We start from the raw sequence: 12,292 nt of genomic DNA, 5'->3' as shown, positions 1-12,292 counted from the left end.
CCATTAACCACAAGTACTAAGCATGGTATAGTACAAGACGCGCTAGATGTTTGATGAGAGATTAACTTTCGCGTCAACACAAAAGCGCCGCAAATACCACAGATAGTTGTGTACAGTGTAGTTAATGGTAATGGCGCGGGCCCGGAAGATTTAAACAATAGCGAGATATGGGCGACCAATCACAAGGCAGATTCATTTAAAGATGCATTACATCATGGCCAATTTTAGTTAGGCCAGAAATTGGCCTAACTCTCCATAGAGTCCCGTGTTAAAAATCTTAACCGCAAGGCAAAGTCAGTAGTCCACTTGGGAAGCTAACAAACGGAGGGAGTGCAGTGACTGAAAAGATCAGATACAGATGTGAAAATCTATCAGTTGCACACAAATCGATATAAATCAGTTTTATGCTTAAATGTAATGGCCAGAGTATGCAAAATGGGCAAGTGGACTACGGCGAAGTCTAGTCCCAGTGATGAATACTATATCCGCATCGCTGTTTAGCCAGCAGCCATTCTTATGATTCATACATGTAGTACTGTACATGACTTCTTCCTTATAAGTGCCTCTCTGATATGTATGAGTATTATATTATATTTTTTACTCAAGAACCTAGAGCAGATGAGTGTATTTTTGAAGTACAGTCAACAGTACTAGGATGATCCCCTGCTTTTTTCTAATAGCCTGTGACGTTCTTTACGTGCACACTACAAAAGAAATGTACATTAATGTGAGAAAATATGCATGTACACGGGACCGACAGCTTAAAGTACCCTCACAAAGAGCCAGCCAAACTCAGGCGGACCTGGGATTTGAACCCTTGACCCTTGGATTCACAGTCCAGTGCCTTAACCGCTAGGCCACGCTATCTCTGGTCAAGGTCGAGCACGTCGCGTTAATTCCAACCACATCGATTCCCCGATTGTGACCACATGGTTCGGTTTCATGAATATTTAATGAGCAGCTTGATACTGACGTCATTACGCCATCCGTGATATGAATCTGAGGTGACCAGGATCCAGGAGCTACCATTTATCCTATTTAATCTATTTAAAACCTGCTCAGACCAGACCATTTTCTTGTTTCCAGAAAATTCCTTATATACCACCTTATGTATGTATTGAAAGCATTGATGTGATCTGTAGACTAATAGACCAAAACATTTTCATCATTTTTACAGGTAACATCGACTGAAGAGAAAGATGGCATCATCTCGGCAAAATAAATTTGACACAAAACAGCAATTGATAAATCATACGTACTTAACTCGCACATCATCAGAACTCAATGAACTGAGAAAAGAAGGTCGATTCTGTGACGTCACCATTACAGCTGGAGATGACAGGTTCCAGGCGCACAAAGTCGTTCTGAGTTGCGCCACCAGCTACTTCCGTAACATGTTCGCATGTCATTGGAAAGAAAATGAAGAAAATGAGGTTGAAGTTCCTGGAATTGGGGAATTTTTTGAACCAATATTAGACTTTGCATATACTGGAAAGTTTTATGTGTCTCTGAACACAGTTGTAGGGATTCTGGGATTAGCTTGTTACATGGGTTTCACAGAGGTCATGCAAGAATGTGCTGACTTCCTGATTAGTTTGACAGATTCATTCTCCATTGATGACTGTTTAAAGATCTGGTTCCATGCAAAGGATCATGATCTGCTGTCTGACCTTGCCCAGTGTTATCATAAACATCTCATGAAAAACTTTATCAAGTGCATTGAGTCGGAGTTGTGTCTGGAATCTGTTCCTGTAGATTTCATCTTGAAAGGACTTTGCGATGAAGAAATTGAGACGGATTCATGTACTGAAGAGCAGGTGAGTTAAACATTTTACTAAGCATTTATTACCATGTGAATGTAACTTGCAAGAACATCTTGCATTTGAGTCAGTTTTGTTCTTATCAACTATATAAAGTGTATTATCATGTCAAGTGAGACAAGTATCAGATCTCTGTAATTCACAAATCATTTATCTCTGAATAAGGTTTTAAATAGTTTCTGGTACATGTACTGCAACATATGTGCCATGTGCGATCGAAAGAACATCATTGAAACATCTTTAACTTAGAAGGGCATTTCGTGATCCACAGCCTCATCCCCTCACTTTTCTCAAAAAAATTTAAGATTTTTATACCACTGGATACCTCTGGCTACATAATGTTTATGTACCAAATATTTCTTGCAGATTCATTCGTTTAGCAAAGATAACGTGAAATTTGAACAACAGTGGCCTATGGAGCAGTGTAATACACATAATTATGCATAACTCGTAAACGCAAAATCAGAATCAACTGAAATTTTTGGGAATAAGCTTTTTCGTGGATATCTACTGAAAAATATCATAAAAAGAGGATGCTATGATCACGGAATCCTCCTTTAAGAACATATATTTATTTGATGTTTAGTGACTTTTGAGTCATTTACACTTGGCTAATGATACCAAGTAGTTCTATGTAGGTCATTAATATATACTACAGATTTGATGATAATGATAAATATGAAATTACTTTTACTGTCTTTAAAGCCTAGCCTACATGTAGTGTAGTGAATATACAGTGTATGTATAGTATACCCCTAACTATTTTTTCCCACAATTTGTTCACATCCAGATCTTACAGGTGACCATCAAATGGGTTAGACATAAATGGGAGGATCGTCAATGCTATACAGTTGATATCCTGAAGAAAATACGCCTTGGCTTGATACCAGGAGACAGACTCAAGGAGATCCTTGGTGATGAGATACTTGCTAAACCAGGGTGCGAGGAGATGATGGAGGAGGTTGTCAAGTTACAGGTAGGCATGGCCACATTGCTTACTATAGAGGGACTCCTTCGACTCAAAATTGAAACCACAGTATAAAATGGCTTGTGTAATCCCTATACAATACAAATATTTGAAATGTGGACACCACAAACTAGAGGATGAAGGTAAAAAAGTGCTGGGTACTTTATCCTTGATACAGAAGTTACCATTCAGTAGATTTCATCAAATAAAATAGCTTGTGTTTCGTGTAAAATGGATCGGTGTGGTGAAAAATGGTGCATTTCTTGATTTTTTTGTACAGTAAAGCATTCTAAAGCCTTGTCACAGACGTCAATGATGGCTGGATAATTTTGAAAAAAGACATTTGCCCATAACTTTGTTAATTTTTTCCCGGCAGACATGGTTGACCCCCTCATTAACTTAAATCAAAATAATCACCTTTTTCCATGTGAAATATCCTACTTGACAATTGAACATCTCTATTAATTGCAGGCTACGATGGAGGAAGCTGTGGTGCCTTTGATGATTAGTCATCCTGCCTTATTTGCTACTAGAAACACAATAAAGGTATGTACACATGCATGTTTGTACAGACAGAACTTCATTAGCCTCATTAGAAGCAAATTAGTTCATCAAGGTTTGCAGGAAGACTTGTGAAATTCTTTGAATCTTTTAAAACGCACAGCTTGACCAATATCTTTGTGTATCATGCTCAATCCATCCAATTTTATATCAAACTTGGTATGGGGAATGGATATGGTGACTTGATGTGCTGTATAATTTTGTGTCATGTTATTTGAATATTTATGAATATTAATGAGCTTATTTGCATATATTTTCATCAATGCATTCTGTAGCTAAAACGCAATAACCGATCAAGGTATCATGCTCAATCCGTCCAATTTTATATCAAACTTGGTATTGTGATAGTTTTGACTCATGTTATTTGCATTATTGTAGGACTGCACAACATGGGCTTTTTAGTAGTCGACTAAACGCCACCCAAATAGTAGCGACTATGACTATCGGTGACTATCAAAGGTCAAAAGTTCAAGCTTACTTTTTTGTGGTTCAGAATCCAGCACTTAAAAATATACACTCTTTGTGCAGTAAAAAGTGGGACGATTACAGAACACTGCTGGGGACATTATTATTGTACACACATACAACTGACAAGTGAAGACCATGATGACTCAAAAAAATTACAATCAATAAAACACACTTCATTCTTGATGTTGTCTTTGCTTTTTTAAGGCGGTAGCACATGTTCTTCATTTTTAGAGCCCTTTAATTCAATTTTGTTGCTGTTGAACTTTCAGGAATAGTCGCTAATTGGCAATCATTAGTAGTAGTCACAACTGTCGCCAAATAGTCGAGGTTGCGACTATTGGCGACTTATTCGTGCAGGCCTACTTATTTGCATTGCATGTTATTTGTATTTACAAACCTTTTATTTGCACACCTTTGTGTGGGGGCACAACAGCGTAATTCTAGTTGATCTAGTGGCATTTTTTATACACCTTGTCTAGAACACAAACCATTCTTGTGTGTCAGCTTTTTGGCTCAATATTTGAGTGCAAACACAACTAGGTCATGCTTCCCCCTCTGACCTGCCTTAACTCATTTCTTTCCAGGCTGTGATTTCCACAAAAAATGTTGAGGATTATACATTGTTTATAGAATGCAGTACCAATTCGGGCTGCTACAAGCTTACTCAACTAGCCGACATCCCCAACAAGAGTCCTTATCATTCAGAAGAAGATCAAGATTATTTGCATGGCTTTACAGCATTTGTTATGGATACAGGCCATCTTTATGTTGCAGGTGCAAACGATAGTTCTCCGATAGAATTGGATCCAGAAGAAGAAGCAGATCATATCAAGTGGGCATCTGAAAATAACTTCTTCAAGTATGATTGGGATAAGAATGAGTGGATAGTCCTGCCACCGATGCCTATTATCCAGTTCATTCCAATTATTCTTCAGGTGGATGATTATTTGTACTCCATTGCATTCTTGGAGAATGGAGTACCTATTCAAAGATACAGTTTATCCCATCAGACTTGGGAATGCATATCAGAACAGAAACTGAATTGCCAAATATTAAGTGCTGTAGTGATTGATGGATACATATTGTTTGTTGGTGATGTCTATAACATAGGATTTGACCATCAGAAGTTTGTTCTTTATAAACCAGACCAAAATAAATGGTTTGAAGTGTCTGTCAACAAAATGGTATATACTGAAGACAGCCGTAGATACATCAAACAGTACTTGGTAGTTCACAAAGGTATCTGCTTCTTTGTCAGAGTGCCCAATAAGGATGAAAGTGATGAGGTGATCCGGCTTGCTTGCAACTTTGAATACAATGAGCCCACTATCACATTTGTAGAGATGGTGGATGAGTTAGAGACATTTGGCACATTTGCACAGTGTTTAGACAAGCCATTGTTCACATTTGACAAGCGGAAGCTAGGAATGACAAAGATTGCATGTGAATGCAAGTCCCATTCCCAATGGATGTGCTAGAATACCTGATGCAAGAATATGTGTGGAAGATGCAATGATGCATCCAAAAAATATTTCCATCAAAAGCAACAATATACTAACAGTTGTAGTGCATTTCAAAGTGTTACGACATTGATTCTATGAGAACCTATACCTATAGAAACAATTAATAGGTATAGAACCCGGGGCTGGGGGTACTTGGATTATATTTCGATGGGGATGTGTGGCCCAAGCTCAGAACCCATACCCATTTCTAAGGGTAATTTTACCTAAGGATTTTCAGGAAATAAGGACCCACATATAAGGATTTGAGCTTGAAAGTAGTAAAAGCAACATGTTTTCCCGCATGTTTTTCACACATAGCATGGAAAATCTAAAAGGGAGACCCATGTCTATTAAAGGAAATCTGTACCATAAACTAATCAATGGCTAATATAGTTATATACCCCTAAATTAAACATACCAGATGGTCTATATGAATTTCGGAATATTCCTAACAAAGAAAAAGCACTTTTAATCCTTCGTTTCTGCGATTCATGGAAGCCGCCATGATAGCTGTTTGCGAGTCCTTTCTGCCACAAGCGGTATAGTGTAACCTTTCACACAGACCCGCGGCGAGCGTGTATATTGCTATGGCATTCGCGACCCCCACAGCGAATTTTGGTTTTTAGTGCTGTTTTTACTTTTCGTTCTCAAAAAGACATTGTTGATCATAAATATTACTTAAAAATACATTTTTTTATGTTCTGTAGTTTTATGGGTAAAAATTGTCACGTTTTCTTTTGAACGAATGTTAAATCTGAACTTTGGTAGTATTCTCTTCGTGTCACCAAAGTTCACGAGCGCGAGTGCTGGTGGCACGGATTTCGCTGGTTTCAAAATCGGGGTACCGTTACAGCGTAATAAAATACATTGGTATCAATATGGCCGCCACCATGGATTACAAACTGATCGCTGATTGTCGTAAGGAATTAAGAATTTCTCCTTTAATTGGACGTATATAAGCTTGGGACTTTTACTGTTTGTCGTTTTTATTATTACTGCAACTATATAGCCATTGATTAGTTTATGGTACAGATTTCCTTAAAGGATTTTTTCTTCAAAACACAGACCCATAGCTAAGGATTTTTTGTGGAAAACCTACCCATTTGGGCGGCACATCCCCGTATAGCATTTGTATGTGAGTACCCCCGGGTCATGTAATCTTGGGCGGGCACCTGTGAGCCAGCCCGAAAATCCCTGCCTAAACAATATACATTTACAAACTAGGATATGATAAGAATATCAAAACCAACAATTGAAGACTGTTATATAAGTACTGTATCCAAGTGATCAGGAGTAAATCTGAATATAATGGTATAATTTAAATTTGTTTTAATAAACTTTATAGATCGCAAACATTAAGTTTTCAAGTGTGATGTACTCTTATCAGTTATCAGGCAATAGAGGTAACTCTCTTGAAATCGTGTAATAGTTCATTTACATCAGTAAGATCAGTCTATGAGTTACGGTCAATAATCTATTAAAACATATGTTTGGGTCATTTTCCCGCCTGAGAAAAATCCTGCATGGGGCAGAAATGGCACCCCTTTTGGCCTTATTTTAACAAGCCTTGAGATCTCCTTTATAGAACCCATACCATTCCTCTAGTGTGTCAGCTTTATTTATCTCAATATTTGAATGCAAACATCGCTAGGTGAGGTTATGCTCCCCTCTGACTCCCTTTAACTCCAATCACTTTCCTTTTTCAGGCTTTAATATACACAGATGAGGTTGAGGATTCAGCATTATTTATAGAATGCACTACCAATACAGGCTGCTTCAAGCTTACTCAACTAGCAGACATCCCCAACAAATGTCCTTATCATTCACAAGAAGATGAAGAATATTACGACCATGGCTTTAGAGCATTTGTTACAGATACAGGCCACTTGTATGTTGCAGGTGCAAATGGAAATCCTCCAACAGATGACCCAGAAGAAGAAGCAGAACATATGAAGTGGGTATCTGAAAATAACTTCTTCAAGTATGATTGGGATAAGAATGAGTGGATAGTCCTGCCACCGATGCCTAGTATCCAGTCGCTTCCGATTCTTCTTCAGTTGGATGATTATATATACTCCATTGCATATATGGAGTGTGATATAATACCTACACAGATAATTCAGAGGTTCAGTTTATCCCATCAGACTTGGGAGCGTATATCGGGACATAAACTGAATCTTGTCGTACAAAGTGCTGCAGTGATTGGTGGATACATATTGTTTTTAGGTTTCCTTCAGCAATTTGTACTTTATAAACCAGAGCAGAATAAATGGTTTGAAATGTCTGGGAGTGTCCACGAAACGGTAAGATACATCACTGAGAGAAGCTACAAACGTCAGTACTTGCTAGTTCACAAAGGGATCTGCTACTTTGTCCATATACCCAAATATATTGAAGGGGATGTATGTGACATTAAGGTGATCCGGCTTGCTTGCAACTTTAATAACAATGAGCCCACTGTTACATTTGCAGAGAGGGTGGATGAGATGGAGACATTTGGCACATATGCGGGGTATTTAAACCTACCATTGTTCACATTTGACAAGCGGAAACTAGGAATGACAAGGACTGCATGTGAATGCAAGTCCCACCCTGCACTTCCAATGGGTGTGTTAGAATAACTGATGCAAGAAGAGAATGTGGATGATACATTCCCCAGGATGCATACCCAAAAATATGTCAACAAAATGGTATACACTGATGACAGTAGAAGATACATCAATCAGTACCCCCCCCCTCCGCTTTGATGCAAAAAAACCCAAAATCATGTAAATTTCCACTCTTTGGTGCCATTTTTGCACAAAATTTGTTGATTTTGCCCCCTGAAATTCACTTCCCCCCGAAAAAAAAATCCTGGTGCCACCACTGACTTTTGTAGTTCACGAAGGTATCTGCTACTTTGTCAGAATGCCCAGGAAGGATGAAGGTGATCCATGCAGTTTGCTTGCAACTTTGAAAACAATGAGCCCATTATTACATTTGCAGAGATGGTTGATGAGATAAGAGACATTTGGCACATTTGCGTGGTGTTTAGATGAGCCATTATGCACAGCTAAGAATGACAAAGATATTTTGCATGTAAATGCAAATCCCACTTCAAAATTGTGCTACATGTAGAATACATCAAAAGCAACTATATTGCAGAAAAAATGGCAATACCTAAACTAACAGTTGTAGTGCATTTCAAAGTGTTACGACATCGATTCTATGAGAACCTAGCTACCTACATTGTATAGACACAATTAATATATAGGCCTATGTACATGTAGGTATATATCTCATATAGGAGCCATAAGAAGTTTTGATTTTTACATACGGTAGTGCAGAGGTTTCAACTTTTTGGGGCCATACCCCGTTTCTTGAGTACCATACCTTGCGACCTAATGTCAATTGTTAATCATTAGTTCTATTATTAAATGCAACGTTACTCACCTATGACACACAGTTTGTGAACCCCTAGCCTAGTGCATTGACTGTGTTGCATTTTTGATTAAACTTTGAAAAAGCATATTTTTTAGCCATGCTTGACAAAATTATGTATGGGATAAAACCCGGGGATAAAACATGTTTCCATACACAGCAACAAAGCACTAGAAAAGATAACTGAATTTACATTCTGGAAGGGAAAATATTCTTATTTTTCCCGAGACAGAATTAAGAAGACTAGTTTGTGTCACTGTCAATCAAACTCCCCACGACCCTTGATTAGTTAGTAGCGCATAAAAGGAAGGTAATTGATTCATCTGGTGTCGTTCGGAGAAACCTAGCTCAGAAAAGGAATCACACAAAATGGCGAAAATTTATGGTACATTTACCAGGCAAAAAGCAAACTTTCTAGGCATTGTTAACACAGTGCCTTCAGGAAAGAAAGTTTACTGATACATGTACCTGACTTATAAGATGGTTTGTATATTTGAAGGTGTAAAATTAACCAAAAGGCACACTGTTTTACCACCACGTTCAGAAACTCAGTCGTTACGATCGACACTCTTAAACAAACCATGCCCGAGTTTGATTTTCAGGTGACGTCAAACACAAACTTGGGTCTTCTTAATTTTGTCTTTGATTATACCAATAAATTTGAAATGTTTTAGTGGTTGTATATATTGTAGCTACTTGTGTAAAGTAAAAATTGGAAAGTTCAGATGCAACAGATGATAAAACCATTTTCAAACCATTTGAGTTTAAGGCCACCAAAATCTGCCCTAAAATGCATGCTGTAAGTTGATACAAAAGTTCTAAGTAAACTGAACCTATGATTATATAAGTAGCAGATATTTTCTTATTATTTGACCATTTAAATTTGCCGAATTGAGAAAAATGGATGTCGGTGTGTGCATCGATCTGAACTCTTCTGTTTAGTGTAGTCTACTTTGGGTAGAATTTGTGTCATAGCAAGCAGAGGTGACAAGGGATGGCTGGTTTTGGTGGAATTTGAAAATATTATAAAATTACCAGTACCACTCAAAATAAGTTATATAGCCATGATTTGTTTTCTTCTTTGCTATTAAAATACAAAAAATGTATAACTATTTGTAAATATTCTGAATCATCCAGGTAGATATATAAATAATGTAAAATACATATTTAAACTGTTCAATCTGGACTTACTATTTAAGCTTCTCATCCAAATTTCATAGTGAAACTCATCCGTCTACACTACATGTACAGTATATACCTTTACAAACTAGGATATGATAAGAATATTAAAACCAACAATTGAAGACTGTTATATTATAAGTACTGTATCCAAGTGATCAGGATTAAATCTGAATATGATTTAAATTTGTTTTAATAAACTTTATAGATCACAAACATTAAGTTTTCAAGTGTGATGTACTCTTATCAGGCAATAGAGGTAACTCTCTTGAAATCATGTAATAGTTCATTTACATCAGTCAGAGCAGTTGATCTACGAGTTACGGCCAATCTATTAAAACAAATGTTTGGGCAATTTTTCCCGCCTGAGAAAAATCCTGCATGGTGCAGAAATGACACCCCTTTAAGCCTTATTTTATTAAGCTTTGATGGGATCGCCTTTATATAGGACCCATTCCTCATATGTGTCAGCTTTATTTACCTGAATATTTGAATGCAAATACCCTACCCTCTAATTCCCCTTAACTCCATTCGACCACTTTGATTTTTCAGACTGTAATTTCCGCAGAAGATGTTGAGGATTCTACATTGTTTATAGAATGCACTACCAATACAGGCTGCTACAAGCTTACTCAACTAGCAGACATCCCCAACAAGAGTCCTTATCATTCAGAAGAAGATCCAGATTATGTGCATGGGTTTAAAGTTTTTGTTATAGATACAGGCCACCTTTACGTTGCAGGTGCAAATGAAAACCCTCCAACAGATGACCCAGAAGAAGAAGCAGAACATATCAAGTGGGCATCTGAAAATAACTTCTTCAAGTATGATTGGGATAAGAATGAGTGGATAATCCTGCCACCGATGCCTACTATCCACTTGCTTCCGATTCTTCTTCAGTTGGATGATTATTTATACTCCATTGCATTCATGGAGTTTGCACATGTGCAAATAATTCAGCGGTACAGTTTATCCCATCAGACTTGGGAACGTATATTATTAGGGCATCAACTGAATTTCAGCATAAGTAGTGCTGTAGTGATTGGTGGATACATATTGTTTGTAGGTTTCTATCAGCAGTTTGTACTGTATAAACCAGAGCAGAGTAAATGGTATAAAGTGTCTGTGAGTGTCCATGAAACGGTAAGATACGTCACTAAAAACAGGAGATGCAGCACACAGTGCTTGCAAGTTCACAAAGGTATCTGCTACTTGGTCCAAATACCTAGATATAATGAAGGTGATGTATGTGGCAATGAAGTGATCCGGCTTGCTTGCAACTTTGATAACGATGAGCCCACTGTTACTTTTGCAGAGATCGTGGATGAGATGGAGACATTTGGCACATATGTGAGGTGTTTAGCCCGACAATTGTTCACATTTGACAAGCGGAAGCTAGGAATGACAAAGATTGCATGTGAATGCAAATCCCACTTCCAATGGAAGCATGTGTTAACTGATGCAAGAACACATGTGTGGAAGAGGCGATGATGCATCCAAAAATATTCCCATCAAAAGCAACAATATCGCAGAAAAAAATAAAATAATGGCACAATGTTGGAATTAAGAAACGGTTTTTTTTGCATAACAAAATCTGCTGTCACAATATCTCGAGGTACATTGTATATTTCACACATTTCAGTGTATTAGTCTATGACATAAAAATGTTATCCAGTTCCAAAATTGTATAGTAAATTTATAAAATTGAGTAGCATTTTGCAACACCAAGCCACTATCCAATGCTGGCCATAGGGCCATACCTAAACTATACCCGGTATTTATATTTGGTAATTGGTTTAGAATTAATGTCGTAAGAAGTTCTGATTATGGCAGCGGAGAGGCTCCAACTTTTTTGGGCCATACCCCATTTCTTGAGTGCCATGCCTTGCGACCTAATGTCAACCAGGCTTGAGCGATATTTAGATTAATCAAAAATAATCATTAATCAATTACTTTTTTTAATCAGGTACTCAATTATTTTTAAAATAATCTATTGTTTTTCTAAGCAAATAGATTTTTTAAGCAATGTTTTCAACTGATAGGTGGTTTTAAAAAAAAGAAAGAATCAAAATCAATTGTTTTTAACAATCGGCCAAGCCCAATGTCAACTGTTAACTACTGTATAGTAATTATTATTAATTCTTAGTCAGTGGGAGTGGTCTACTACGTAGACACATAATCTGATTGGATTTTGAGTGTCGTCTATCAGGCGGTAGACGACCCCACATCATCATGAGTGTTGACAACGCGTAACACGCTCGTAGAGGTGCGCATATGTATCGCGTTGTATGCGTAGACGCAGTGCAGAATACTCACACACGCTAACAGTGCACGCAACAAAAGATGTGAAGTTGTAAACAAGTTTTGTTCATTTT

General features: G+C 37.5%; 1 protein-coding gene across 3 annotated transcripts; it reads left to right on the top strand.

Annotated features, from left to right (window-relative positions):
• Positions 1 to 1,083: 1,083 nt before the first annotated feature.
• On the top strand, positions 1,084 to 12,020 carry LOC140143871 (kelch-like protein 32). Of its 3 annotated transcripts, none has more exons than XM_072165682.1 (4): positions 1,084 to 1,817; positions 2,611 to 2,796; positions 3,259 to 3,333; positions 10,470 to 12,020. In XM_072165682.1, the coding sequence occupies exons 1-4, from the start codon at positions 1,200 to 1,202 to the stop codon at positions 11,406 to 11,408; spliced, it is 1,818 nt and encodes a 605-aa protein (XP_072021783.1). In that variant the 5' UTR covers positions 1,084 to 1,199; the 3' UTR covers positions 11,409 to 12,020. The 3 variants fall into 3 exon arrangements, with proteins under 3 accessions (XP_072021783.1, XP_072021784.1, XP_072021785.1); XM_072165683.1 differs by lacking the exon at positions 10,470 to 12,020 and adding an exon at positions 7,025 to 8,001; XM_072165684.1 differs by lacking the exon at positions 10,470 to 12,020 and adding an exon at positions 4,401 to 7,018.
• Positions 12,021 to 12,292: the final 272 nt, after the last annotated feature.

This window comes from Amphiura filiformis, unplaced genomic scaffold (genome assembly GCF_039555335.1).
Source record: "Amphiura filiformis unplaced genomic scaffold, Afil_fr2py scaffold_30, whole genome shotgun sequence".
NCBI classification, from domain to species: domain Eukaryota; kingdom Metazoa; phylum Echinodermata; class Ophiuroidea; order Amphilepidida; family Amphiuridae; genus Amphiura; species Amphiura filiformis.
The sequence above is the reverse complement of the archived record's forward strand: the minus strand, read 5'-3'. Positions and strand labels throughout refer to the sequence as shown.